The 14,008-nt window shown below is 43.3% G+C and overlaps 1 protein-coding gene across 3 annotated transcripts in view; it reads right to left on the reverse strand.

Annotated features, from left to right (window-relative positions):
• Window positions 1-14,008, reverse strand: part of RNF170 (ring finger protein 170) — a 41,963-nt gene that overhangs the window by 25,542 nt on the left and 2,413 nt on the right. For 2 of the 3 annotated variants that reach the window (XM_004592713.4, XM_058669817.1), the window contains exon 2: window positions 8,622-8,765. In XM_004592713.4, coding sequence (XP_004592770.1) covers window positions 8,622-8,758 — 137 coding nt within the window. In that variant the 5' untranslated portion in view covers window positions 8,759-8,765. The remainder of the gene's footprint in view (window positions 1-8,621; window positions 8,766-14,008) is intronic. The other variant, XM_012929109.3, reaches the window with a different exon arrangement.

Raw genomic sequence — 14,008 nt, forward strand, 5'->3', positions numbered from 1 at the left:
TCTAGAACATACGATCATATTAGCTATGATAAAATGACAGGACATTTGACCTCAAGTTGGGCTAAAGTAAGATGCCAAAGACAGTGGTGGCTCCAGTATATTTGTATATTTGTTGCTGCCATATTTTCCAACATTTTATGCTCCTTCTTTGTTTTGTGAAAGGAAAAACTAGAATTAGCAAACATTTAAGTTGTATGCAAGCCTTGGAAAAGAGCTAGGAACCTCTGATCGAAGAGGGGAAAATGATACCTAAGCCTTGTCACAGAAAGTTTGAATCAAAACATACAAATGTGTGAGCCAGGCACAGTAGCCTAGTGGCTAAAGTCCTTGCCTTGCACACACTGGGATCCCATATGGCCGCCAGTTCATATCCTAGTGGCCCCGCTTCCCATCCAGCTCCCTGCCTGTGACCTGGGAAAGCAGGAGAGGATGGCCCAGATCCTTGAACGCTACACCCACATGGGAGACCGAGAAAAGGTTCCTGGCTCCTGGCTTTGGATCAGCTCAGCTGCAGCCATTGCATCCACTTGGGGAGTGAACCATCAGATGGAAGATCTTCCTCTCTGTCTCTCCTCCTTTCTGTATATCTGCTTTTCCAATAAAAATACATAAATCTTTTAAAAAGAGAGAACAAATTAATAATAGTTGAAAAAAACCCCACACAAATGGAAAGAAATTCTGTTCAGAGACAATGTTCTTGAAAAACAAAATACCACCCAAAGCCATATACTTATAGACTCAAAGCTCCTATCAAAATCCCTGTTTTGCAGAAGAAAAAAATCATTCTGAACATCCTATGAAATCTCAAGGAACTCCCAAATCAGCAAAACAATTTTGAAAAAGAATGAAACTATGAGAGCCAACAATCACTGGTTTGAAAATCACTAGAAATTGGGCCCGGCGGCGTGGCCTAGTGGCTAAAGTCCTCACCTTGAACGCCCTGGGATTCCATATGTGCGCCGGTTCTAATCCCGGCAGCTTCACTTCCCATCCAGCTCCCTGCTTGTGGCCTGGGAAAGCAGTCGAGGGCAGCCCAAAGTTTTGGAACCCTGCACCCACATGGGAGACCCGGAAGAGGTTCCTGGTTCCTGGCTTCGTATCGGTGCAGCACCGGCCGTGGCAGTCACTTGGGGAGTGAATCATCAGACAGAAGATCTTCCTCTCTGTCTCTCCTCCTCTCTGTATATCTGACTTTGTAATAAAAAATAAAATAAATCTTTAAAGAAAAAAGAAAATCACTAGAAATCTACACTAAAGAGTGGTACTGTCATGAGGATACAGAAACCAACGGGGTAGAAAGCAGAGCCTAGGAAACAGCTCTGACCTACACAGCTGCCATGAACTACGTGTTTGTATCCCGCACCAAATTCACAGAATAGTGGTGTGTGGAGATGAGACCTTCGGGAAGTAACTGGGTCAGGACAGCTGTGCCTTCATGATAAGCTTAATGCCCTTATTAGAACAGACATGGGTGAGCCTGCCTCATGAATCTACAGTAAGGAAACAGCCAATCTGTAAACCAGGAAACGGTCTTTGTCAGAAACCAGATCCCTAATACCTTGATCTCACCCAGCCTCTAGAGCTGTGAGAGGTAAATACCAAGGCATCCAATCCAGTCCATGGTGACCAGTTCCAACAGCCCAAAGACATTTGGCTTTTTTTTTAGACATTTATTTTTATTTAAAGGGAGATTTACAAACAGAAAAATCTTCCGTCTGCTGATTCACGCCCCAAATGGCCACAATAGCCAGAGCTGAGCTGATCCAAAGCTGGAAGCCAGGAGCTTCTTCCAGGTCTCCCATGTGGCTGCAAGGCACCAAGTACTGGCGTCATCCCCTGCTGCTTTACCAGGCTATAAGAAGGGAGTCAACTGAGCAGTGGAGCAGTTAGAACACTAGCCCGTTCTTAAACTGATGCTGGCACCTGCAGGTGTATGATTAGGTTGTTGAGCCAGGGCACTGGACATGTATTTGACTTTTGCCAAGTATGCCAGGATCACTCACTAGGAAGGCATACTTCCAACCAATGGTCCTGGTAAAACTACTTATCCACATGCGAAAGAATGAAATTGGCCCCTTAGGTTCATATCATATGCACAAATTAATTCAAAATATGAACTGAATTTAAGAGTTAAAACTATGCAATTTTTTTCCAAATTTTTGGAATAGTCAGTGATTTCTAAAGTGAGGCCAAGAGCACAAGAAAGGGGCTGGTACCATGGCCTAGTAGGCTGGGCTTCTGGCTGTGGTGCTGGCATACCATATGGATGCAGGTTCAAGTCCTGAATACTCCACTTCTGATCCAGCTCCCTGTTACAGTCTAGGAAAGCAGAGCAGAATAGCTCAAGTCTTCAGATCTCTGCACCTATGTGAAAGACCCAGAAGAATCTCCTGACTCCAGGTTTTGGATCAGTCCAGCTCTGGCCATTGTGGCCATTTGGGGAGTGACCCACAGGATGAAATACCTCTCTTTTTCTGTCTCTCCTCTCTGTAACTGTCCCTTTCAAATAAAAATAAAATAAATCTTATTATTTCTTAAGCAAAAGTCACAACAAAAAAAAGCAGGTGGACTTCATTAAAAGTAAAAGCTTAGCACATCAAAGGACATTATCAAAGACTTACGATTCATACAATGTGAGAAAATATTTTTCCATCATGTATCTGCTAAAAATATAAGAATATATAAAGGACATTTATATAACTCAAAGACAAAAAAGTAAACCTCACAATCTAAAAATGTTCAAAGTAGCCAGTGAGCATATGAAATGATGTTCAGCCTCAGTGATACAAAAATGGAAAGTGAAAACCATAGCCAGGGTTTAGTCTACGCCCACATCAGAGTACCGGGCTCACCTTGCTCTGTCTGGCTCCTGATTCCAGCTATCTGCTGCTGCACACCTTCCAAGGCAGTGTTCACTGCTCAAGCAGCTGATTCCTGCCACCCACATGGGCTGAGTGGCCTGAGCTCCTGACTTCCTGCCTTAGTCTCAGCCACTCAGTCATCGTGGGCGTCTGGAGAACGAACCAGTGGGTGGGCTCTCTCGATCTCTCTCCTGTCTCTGCTTCTTAGATACATACATTTTTAAAAATTATTAAACCACAGTGGGATACTACTTCAGTCCCTTGAGAATGGCTATCATAAAAAACAAAACAGTAAATAACAAGTATTTGCAAGGATACTGAGAAAATAGAAGCTTCATGCTTTTCTGGTCGAAATGAGAAACAGGGAACTGCTGTGGAGAACAGTCTGGAAGTTCCTCAGAAAGTTCAATATGATTGGGGCTGGTGTGATGGCTTAATAGGCTAATCCTCTACCTGTTAGCACCGGCATCCCATATGGGCACCGGTTCTCATCACAGCTGGTCCACTTCTGATCCAGCTCCCTGCTTATGGCCTGGAAAAGCAGAGGAAGATGGCTCAAGTCCTTAGGATCCTGCACCTATGTGCGAGATCTGGAAGAGGCTCCTGTATCCTGGATCAGCTCAGCTCCAGCCATTGCAGCTGTTTCATGAGTGAACCAGCGGATGGAAGATATTTCTCTGCCTCTTCTTCTCTTTGTGATTGTGCCTTCCAAATAAAAACAAACCTTTTTAAAAAAAGTTTAACTTAATTGCCATATAGCCATGAAATTCCATCTGAAATCAGAGATTCACAACAAATACTTATGCACTATTGTTCTTTGCACCAGCCAAATGATGGAAAGCCATGTCTTATTTAGAGATGAATGGATAAATACAATGCAGTATATACATACAATGAAATAGGATTTAGTCATAAAAACGATGGGGTTCTGCCACACGGTACAGAGTAAATGGGTTTTAGTTTTTATTAGAGAGGGTAAGAGAGGAAGAACAGTCTCATCTGCTAGCTTCCCCCATCAACTCCTTCAACAGACCAGGCCGACAGGGAGCAGGCAACTCAACTGAGGAGCCCGACGTGGGTGGCAGCGACCAGCCCCTTAGCCAGGCGGCTAGCCACTGCGACACAGACAGACTTTGAAAAGATTATGGTAAGTCAAATAAGCCAGACAAAAAAAGGGTAAATATCATATGATTTACAAGAAGAAGTAGAGGAGGTTAATCGGAGCTGGGAGAGAAGAGATAAGCAGTTATTGTTTGAATGGAAACTCTTTAGTTAGGGCTTCACATCAATTCAGTCTGAGGGGGAAAAGTGTTTATTATGCAAATAATAAATATTCATAGTAGGGAAATTAGAAAGTAAGTCATGGAAATAATATCTTGACTTTAACAAAAATAATTGTTTTAAAAAAAGCTAATACTTTCTTCTTCATCTCATTTGTTCTAACGGACACCCAAAATGGACCCAGGTATTCTTTGACTAATTTCTCCTAGCCACCGGAAAGCATCATTCTATTCCAGGCTGTACTTCTATCAATTCAGTTCTTTCAGATTCTACATAAAAGTGAGACCATGAAGTATCTTTTCAAGCTTGACTTGTTTTAGTTTGCACTGTGTTCACCAGGTTCATCCATATTGTTGGAAATGACAGCTTTGCTTTTTTAAGGCTGAATGATATTCTATTGTACATGTATACACATAACACATTTCCTTTATTCATTCATCTCCTGAGGCACACTTACATTTATTCCATATCATACCATGCTGCATAGAAATCGCTTTAACATATTGATTTAATTTTCTTTGGCTAGATACTTGCAAGTGTGATTGCCGGGTCATATGCTAATACTAATATTATGCTAATATTTGAAAGTCAGAGTTACACAGAGAGAGGGGGAATGACACAGATGAGAGACAGAGATACTGCATCTGCTGTTGTACTCCCTAAATGGCCTCACAGCCAGGAACTCCAGGTTTCCCATATGAGTGGCAGGGGCCCAGGCATCTGGGTCTTCTTTCACCGCTTTCCCAGGCACATGAGCAGGAAGCTGGACTGGAACTGGAGCAGGCAGGAGATGAACCAGTGCTCACATGAGAAGTCAGTGTTGCACACTGCACCATAACCCAAGGTTCATATCTTCCACCTTTCTGGACACAACTATTTTCACAGACGTTAAGAGAGCTCACTGTGGTTTGTTTTTTTTTAAAGATTTATTTATTTTATTACAAAGTCAGATATACAGAGAGGAGGAGAGACAGAGAGGAAGATCTTTCGTCTCATGATTCTCTCCACAAGTGACCACCACGGCCAGCGTTGTGCCGATCTGAAGCTGCGAATCAGGAACCTCTTCCGGTCTCCCATGCGGGTGCAGGGTCCCAATGCATTGGGCTGTCCTCGACTGCTTTCCCAGGCCACAAGCAGGGAGCTGGATGGGAAGAGGAGCTCCCGGGATTAGAACCGGTGCCCATATGGGATCCCAGGGCGTTTAAGGTGAGTACTTTAGCCGCTAGGCCTCGGTGCCGGGCCCTCACTGTGGTTTTAAGCTGCATTTCCTTGGTGAAAAATGGGTGAACAATATGCTTGCTAGCCATTTGTATGTCTTATTTGGAGAAATGGTCCTTTATATACAAGCCTTCTTTTTTACTTGTTACCTTTATTGCAGGAAAAGATAATAGCAAATGGGCTTGGAAAAACAAAAGTGGACACCCAAAATGGACCCAGGTGTTCACACTGATCCTTCTATCCATGGGCCTCAGCAGCTCCACCATGGACCTGGTAAAAGTCTCTCACATCACCAAGTTCACTGCTTGAGTCATGTCCACGGTTTCAGAGCCTTCCCTCTGCTAGCTGCAGGAAGGCTTCCCTTAGCACTGCCACCATCAGTTCATGCCCATCGTGAGGAACTTGCTTAGGGTCCTGTGTGCATCTTCCACGCTCCCTTCCTGTAACATCGCGATCCTGGCAATGAATTTCAGATGTTCTATTGTGACCTTGGATTTAAGGCTTCACTTGGCAGGACTCCTCTGCTCATTTTATAATCAGTTTGTTTTCTTGCTATGGAATTGAGTTCCTTGTACATTTTAGATATTAACCCCTTATCAGAGATGTACAACGTCCTAATATTTTCTCTGTGGCCTACTTCGCTCTGTTGATTATTCCCCTTTCTGTGCTGAAGTTTTTCAGTCTGATGAAATTCCATTTGTCTGTCTTTGTTTTGTTACCTGAGATATTTGGGGTCAAATACAATAAAATCATTCAATCCATGAACATGTGAGATCATTTTATTTACTTGTGTCTTTAGTTTTTTCTTTTTTTTTTTTAAGGATTTTTTTTAAGGGCAGAGTTATAGAGAAAGAAGGAGAGACACAGAGATCTTCCATCTGCTAGTTCACTCCTCAAATGGCTACAATCGTCAGAGATGGGACGATCTGAAGCCAGGAGCTAGGAATTTCTTCCAGGTTTTCCACATGGCCCCAAGGACTGGGACCATCCTATGCTGCCTTGCCAGGCCATCAGTAGAGAGCTGGATCAGAAGTGGCACAGTTTTGACTCAAACTGGCACCCGTAAGGGATGCCAGCACCCAAGGTGGAGGCTAAGCTTGCTACTCCCCGGTGCTGTCCCCAGTCCTTTTTTTAGAAATTTCAGATCCTTTACCTGCTTGCTTAATTTTGTTAAAAATAGGATTTTAAAGAATTTCTTTTCAGGTACCTGGCTGTTCAAACATAGAAATCATAATTTTTTTCTTTTTGCAAACATCTGGGAAATGAACTAGAAAATGGAAGGTCAACTGATCTTTCTCTCTCTCTGTAACTGCCTTTCAAATAAAAAAAAAGCCATTTAACATTTTGTTTAAAATGTGCATGATGACCTCCAACATTATGTGTTAAAATGTTGATAGGATGTGGACTGGGAGGGCAGGCAAGGACGGCCCAAAGCCTTGGGATCCTGCATGGGAGAAGCGCATGGGAGACCCGGGAGAAGCTCCTGGCTCCTGGCTTCAGATCAACTCAGATCCTGCCATTGCAGCCACTTGGGGAGTGAATCATCGGATGGTAGATCTTATTCTCTGTCTCTCCTCCTCTCTGTATATCTGACTTTCCAAATTAAAACTAATGTTGATAGGAAAAATCAGGATATTCAGAATCCAATAAAAATATAAGGAAATTTCAAAAAATTAATGAAAAATGTGAATTGAAATTTAAGCTATGGAGCCTGGCGGCGTGGCCTAGTGGCTAAAGTCCTCGCCTTGAACGCACTAGGATCCCATATGGGCGCCGGTTCTAATCCCGGCAGCTCCACTTCCCATCCAGCTCCCTGCTTGTGGCCTGGGAAAGCAGTCGAGGACGGCCCAAAGCCTTGGGACCCTGCACCCGCATGGGAGACCCGGAAGAGGTTCCTGATTCGCAGCTTCAGATTGGCGCAGCACCGGCCGTTGCAGTCACTTGGGGAGTGAATCATCGGACAGAAGATCTTCCTCTCTGTCTCTCCTCCTCTCTGTATATCTGACTTTGTAATAAAAAAATAAATAAATCTTTAAAAAAAAAAGAAATTTAAGCTATTAGAAAAAAGACCTATTTTACTAATTTTAAAGGCAAAGTTACACCAAGAGGGAAAGACAGAGCCTGATCTTCCATTTGTTGGTTCAAGCCCCAGATGGCACAAAGGTTAGATTGGGTCAGGCCCAAATCAGCAGCAGGAGCTTGGTGTGGGTCTCCCACGTGACGGCAGTAGCCAAGCCTGTGGGCCATCTTCCTCCTGCTGGTTTCCCAGGCCATCAGCAGAGAGCTGGACTGGAAAGTGAGCAGTCACAGCTGGCAGTTATACTTGCTCCATCACAACACTTGCTGTTGTAAGTTTATTTTTATACAATTTGCTAAAATCATGCATGCAAGGGTTTTTCATAATGCACATTTTTATGACCTTTCCAAAGCACAAATTTCAAAACATTTTTAAAGTTGTTTTTTTATTTTGATATAACTCTAAGGAAGATCTTCCGTCCAATGATTCTCCAAGCTGCCACAATGGCCGGAGTTGTGCTGATACGAAGCCAGGAGCCAGGAGCTCTTCTGGGTCTCCCACACGGGTTCAGGGTCCCAAGGCTTTGGGTCATCCTCTACTGCTTTCCTAGGCCACAAGCAGGGAGCTGGATGGGAAGCAGGGATGCTGGGATTAGAACCGGAGCCCATATGGGATCCCAGCATGTGCTAGGTGAGAATTTTAGCTGCTAGGCTACTGTGCTGGGCCCAAATTTCAAAATTTCTTAACAGTATAAACTATTCTCTTTAAAAAAAAAAAAGATTATTTCTTTGGAAGTAGAATTACAGAGGTAGAGAGAGAGAGAGAGAACACAATATCTTCCACTCACTGGTTTACTCTCCAGATGGACACAAAATGGTTAGTGCTGGCGCAGGCCAGTGCCAGGAGCTTCTTCTGGGTATCCCACATGATTGGCAGAGGTCCAAGTACTTGGGCTATTGTCCAATTCTTTCGCAGGCCATTAGCAGAGAACTGGATCAGAAGTCGCCAACATGTAAAACCTGTGCCCCTGAAGGATGTCAGCATCCTGGTATATACCTAGCTGTGCTTAGCACCAGCCCCATAAACCTATTTCTTATTTTTTTCTATAATCTTTTTGCATAGCTCATATATGCCATCGCTGATATCCTGTTTTGCATATCAAGTATTATATATCAGTAGCATTCAAAGTCCATGTCCCGGGGAAACATTTAATATATTTCAGTTCCTTTGTCCTTTATTCTCACCTGAAAAGTGCATATACCAGGGTAGCAATCAAAGCGAAACTGACCACAACTGCCACAAGTACTTGGTCACTTACTCCTTCTATCACTGAATCATCATCCAATTTCAAACTCTGAACTTCACCTTGATATTTGGCCATTCCAAATCTAAAATACAAACAAGACAGAAGTTAAAATTAACACAGTGGAAACATAAAAGGAATTTAACTAATAATAAATTAGTGTTTTGTAGCATCCTCTAAAAAAAAGATTTATTTTTATTGTAAAGTCAGATATACAGAGAGGAGGACAGAGAAGAAGATCTTCTGTACATTGATTCAGTCCTCAAGAGGCTACAACAGCCAGAGCTGAGCCAAGTTGAAGCCAGGAGCCAGGAACCTCTTCTGGGTCTCCCATGCAGGTGCAGGGTCCCAAGGCTTTGGGTCATCCTCGACTGCTTTCCCAGGCCACAAGCAGGGGGCTGAATGGAAAGCAGGGCTGCCTGAATTAGAACCGGTGCCCATATGGGATCCCGGTGCGTTCAAGGTAGGGACTTTAGCCGCGAGGCTACTGTGCCGGGCCCATAGCATCCTCTTAAGGTAGGTTGCCTTAAATTCAACTCCAGGGGTGATGACATCAATTAGTTCTTTAAAATTTCCCAGGCACACTATTTTGATGATTATAAAATTCTGTTTCCTTTAAGATGAACAGTGGTTATTACAGTTTATCATCCATTTTTATCTTTTAGAAAACAAAAAGATTTTTAATAAACTTTCTTCTTCAAACTTAGCTCCTTTAATTTTAATAATAAAGACATTTTTCTAGCCCAAGTACGATTTTCTTACTCCTGAGAGCCAAAAAATTCCCCAAGTACATTAAATCCTTCTTCCCCCTCATAGCACGGAGTATGTGTCTTATGGGAATTACCTTGTATGAATGGGAAAAAATACACATTGCAGCCTTCAATAGATATTCTTATATTACCCAGCATATGCCCTGCACACAGTAGGAGCCAACAAACACTTTTTGCAATTAGAATGTTAGTGATTTGAAGAGTAAAAGACATTTATATTATATGACTTTTGTTATCGATACTAAAACTATTGGAATCAGTCAAAGTTGTGATGTTTGAGAAACTAAAAACCACTGGCGTCACCTGCAGCCAGGTTCAGCTACTGGTTCACAATTCTTTGGACAGCTGGGACTATGGAATCATTTTAAAGCTGCACTTGGTTATAAAGACAAAGGGAAAGGCATGGGAAGCCTCCTGGCTCTGCGCCAAGCCAGGAGGACATGCAGTGGACAGAAGGGACAGAGGCCAACCACACTGCAGCCTACAGAGCAAGGGAAGTCTTCAAAGACACATAAGACAGAACTACAGGAAATACTCAAATATGTATGATGTTAACAATTAAAATAAGTTCTGCATTTATATAATGAATTTTGTCCAACACCAATAATCAGATGAGCACTTCGAAACAAAGGATTCTTGAGCGTCAAAGTCATCTGAACTGGCTGCTAGTAGGAAATGACCTCTGATGAACACCTAAACTAAGAAACAGAGCAAAGGCAGCTTGCGTCAGCTTTACACGCAGTCACAGTCTGTCATCAGGAACTCGCCAATGACAATGTTCAAACACCCATCATGAGGGCAAACACCAGGGAACTCAGGGAAAGGGGCCTAATGTCAGCCTTTCTATGCAAAAGAGAAGAGAAATCCCCCAGTGAAACTCCAGAGCCTCAGAGAATATGGGGATGAGCCATGTGGTCAGTTCATATTATCTTCTTGCAGAAGCTATAGCTGTTGTGAGAAGTCCTACCATGACAATTAGCTGCATCAGCTCAGCTAACCAAAATGTTCATCTCCATGTCAAGATCCTCAGGCTGTCCTGACTATTGCAGAGTGGTGTGAATTAGACCAAACCAACAGCAGTGAAGGTAACTGTCCCAATACAAGTGTTGTAATTACTGCCACTCATATTGTCCTCTATGCTATGCCAGTTTCACTACTTTCTTTGTATTTTTGTTTACAAATATGAATATTTGTTTCTGTGTCCATCCAGATATAATCAGTGGCAATATATCTGAATTCTACTGTGTAAGTTTGGTTACTATTACGTATATATTACTTCCATGCAGTCGCATGCCCTTAAAATATTCTATGCCCAAAGATCCACAATACTTCAGTCCTGTACAATGGCTTAGTGGCCAAATCTTTGCCTTGCACATGCCAGATTCCCATATTGGCACCAGATTGTGTCCTGGCTGCTCCACTTCCCTTCCAGCTCTCTGCTTGTAGCAGGGGAAAGCAGCAGAGCATGGCCCAAAGCCCTGGGACCCTGCACTCACATGGGAGACCGGAGACAAGGAGGTTCCTGGCTCCTGGCTTCAGATTGGCTCAGTTCAGGCCTTTGTGGCCACTTGATGAGTGAACTAACAGACAAAAGATCTTTTTGTCTCCTTCTTTCTTTATATCTGTCTTTGCAATAAAATTAATTAAAAAAAATATCCAGGTTACTTAACACTGGGTGGTCACATGTTAATTGCATGATTTTACAGAAGTTCTTTTTTTTTTTTTTTTAAAGATTTTATTATTATTGGAAAGCCGGATATATAGAGAGGAGGAGAGACAGAGAGGAAGATCTTCTGTCCGATGTTTCACTCCCCAAGTGAGCTGCAACAGGCCGGTATGCGCCAATCCGATGCCGGGACCAGGAACTTCTTCCAGGTCTCCCACGCGGGTGCAGGGTCCCAAAGCTTTGGGCCGTCCTCAACTGCTTTCCCAGGCCACAGGCAGGGAGCTGGATGGGAAGTGGAGCTGCCGGGATTAGAACCGGCACCCATATGGGATCCCGGGGCTTTCAAGGCGAGGACTTTAGCCGCTAGGCCACGCCGCCGGGCCCAACAGAAGTTCTTAATGCTGCTAAAAGGGACACAGGTGTCACCTGCTTTTTTTCTTACCATGTGTAAATCCCAATCAAACCTAGAACTGTCTGGTGGGAACAAAATACTGTTTGATCTATGTGTGCAGGGCTTCCATAGTACAACTTTTGCCATAGTTTTTCTCTTAAGAAAGAAAGAAAACTGTAGGAGCTAGAGCCTCAAAAATGATATCGCCTATTAAGTTTGGAATAAACTCATCTGATTTAAGATTATAGGGAATATACAACAAAATGAAAATTTCCTACTTGAGGTGACATGGTACCTCAATCTTTAAATTTTTAAAGTTATTTTTCTTTATACGAAAGACAGAAAGAGATAGGCAGAGGACCTATCCACTGTTTCACTACCTAAATGCCACAATCTGGGACTGGGTTGGGCTAACTCCAGGGACTAAAAATTCCATCCAAGTTTCCCACATATATGGCAGAGATCCAACCCCCTGAACCATCACTTGCTGCCTCTTAGGGTACATATTAGCAGGAAGCCAGAATGGGAAGCAGGGCAGAGTGCTAAACCTAGACTTCAGTACCTGATGAGGGCCCTCAAGTGCCTTAACTGCTATGCCCAGCACCCACACTGATGTCTCAACTTTGAAACTAAATTTCAAAAGCAATAGGCACTTCGGTACTCCAACTTCAGTTTTCCACCCAGTGCTTACCTAGAATAAGACAGTGCGGCTGATTTTGTCCCACTGCATAGGCTCTGAAGCCCAGGCAGGGGCTTGTTGGATAGAAAATTAGATCTAAGCTCCACTTCACTTAGGCTTTCAGGATTTCCCATTTTTCTACCAAATGAGAAATCCCCAGTTGAACTTGGTTTCTTCAGTGCCTTTCTCTATATTCACTGACTCAGAGCTTCCAGAATAGAAAACAGTCTACCAAGACAAAAAGCAGAGGCTAATGTGGCTGGGAGTAGGGAGCTGGCCTGGGAGAGCCAGATTTTCACCTTTCTAGGATACAGTTCTACATTTTGAATTCTTTTAGAGCATGCAATACTTTGACAATAAAGTAAAGCCAGCACTTGCTTCAGCCCTGAGATGCAAACCAGGCCTTTGACATGCATTCATATTGCTTCTTGCTGCCTTCTGAAGATCTCAGGGAAAGGCAAACAGGCACTTGCTAAACACTGCCACCAATGGCCAAGCTTTCTCTATCACAAATTCCTTTCCATCAGGAACTACAACTTAATTCCTTGAGCAACACACAGGATTTTATGGGTTGCAAGAGCTAGCTAATGCCATTTGCCTGACACCCAGAAACACAGTTACTGCCTACTGCTTGTAAAGAATACCTATTTGTATTATTTCATGGAATTCTGTCAAACACAGAAATAGAGTTCTCAGTACTGTTTTGAGCTTTATAGAAGCACAACGCCATGCATCTTGGAAACCGGGTAGCACAACTGATACGAGCCTAGGGAACTGGATTTGTTGTTGGTTAGTTGGCTAAAAGCTTTACTGAGTAGCTTCATATAGTAAAGAAGAAGCATAAACTTTGCAGTTAGAAACTGTGTACTAACAAGAAGTTTAAGCCCGTTTGAGTGTAAAGTGGTTGGACCACACCAAGCTGCCACTTTGTCACCCACCCAAAGTCTCCTTGTCCCAGGACTCTAGAGTGAGTTCCTAAGCTAAAAGCAGTACAACCTCCCCAGCTCCAACCCTCAGAGGCTCAAATATAACCAACAGGAAGACCTGCTGTACCCCAAAATGGACTGGCTGCAGACATACACTGCAGGGGGCAGCAGCAAACAGCTTCCAGCTCTCCTGCCTGTTTGTTGCTCTGGCCACAGCAGGCTCACACTGGCACACTGCTCAGGCCACAGCAGGCTCACACTGGCACACTGCTCTGGCCACAGCAGGCTCACACTGGCACACTGCACTGCTCTGGCCACAGCAGGCTCACACTGGCACACTGCTCTGCTGAGCTCTTTCACCTCTGCTGACGCCGGCTTCAATCAGTAGTTTCCCGTGACACTGAGTTTATGAGATGATGAAGATAATGTGTTTAACCTATTGGCTGGCACAATTTATAGACTCAGTAAATGGGTGCTGTAACATTATGATTACTGTTATTAACAACTGTCAAGGAAGTGGGATACTTAGCCTTGCCTTTCCTCACAGCTGCACTATTGAGCCTTTCAAACTGCCTTTAATCAAAGCTCTAAGGTATTTGTTCCCTGGAATGTAGGCCACCTATGGAAACAGTGCCACACTTTTCACTTGAATCTGATCGACAGCTGTAGATAGGGACTGGCCTCCAACTAACCAGAGTAAGAAGACAACTAAACCAAGCTCAACTCCCCTCTCCTGGGCCTTCTCCAAAACTTACAGGGAAGGAAACACATACACAGGGAAAAAAAAAAAAAATAACCCCCTCCCCCCCCAAAAAAAAACCAAGAGAAAAACAGGAAATTCAAGGAGTCCCTTAAATGAACCAAAAACAAATAAACAAACAGTGTTTTTTCACTCA

Source organism: Ochotona princeps, chromosome 11, assembly GCF_030435755.1.
Source record: "Ochotona princeps isolate mOchPri1 chromosome 11, mOchPri1.hap1, whole genome shotgun sequence".
Classification (NCBI taxonomy): Eukaryota; Metazoa; Chordata; class Mammalia; order Lagomorpha; family Ochotonidae; genus Ochotona; species Ochotona princeps.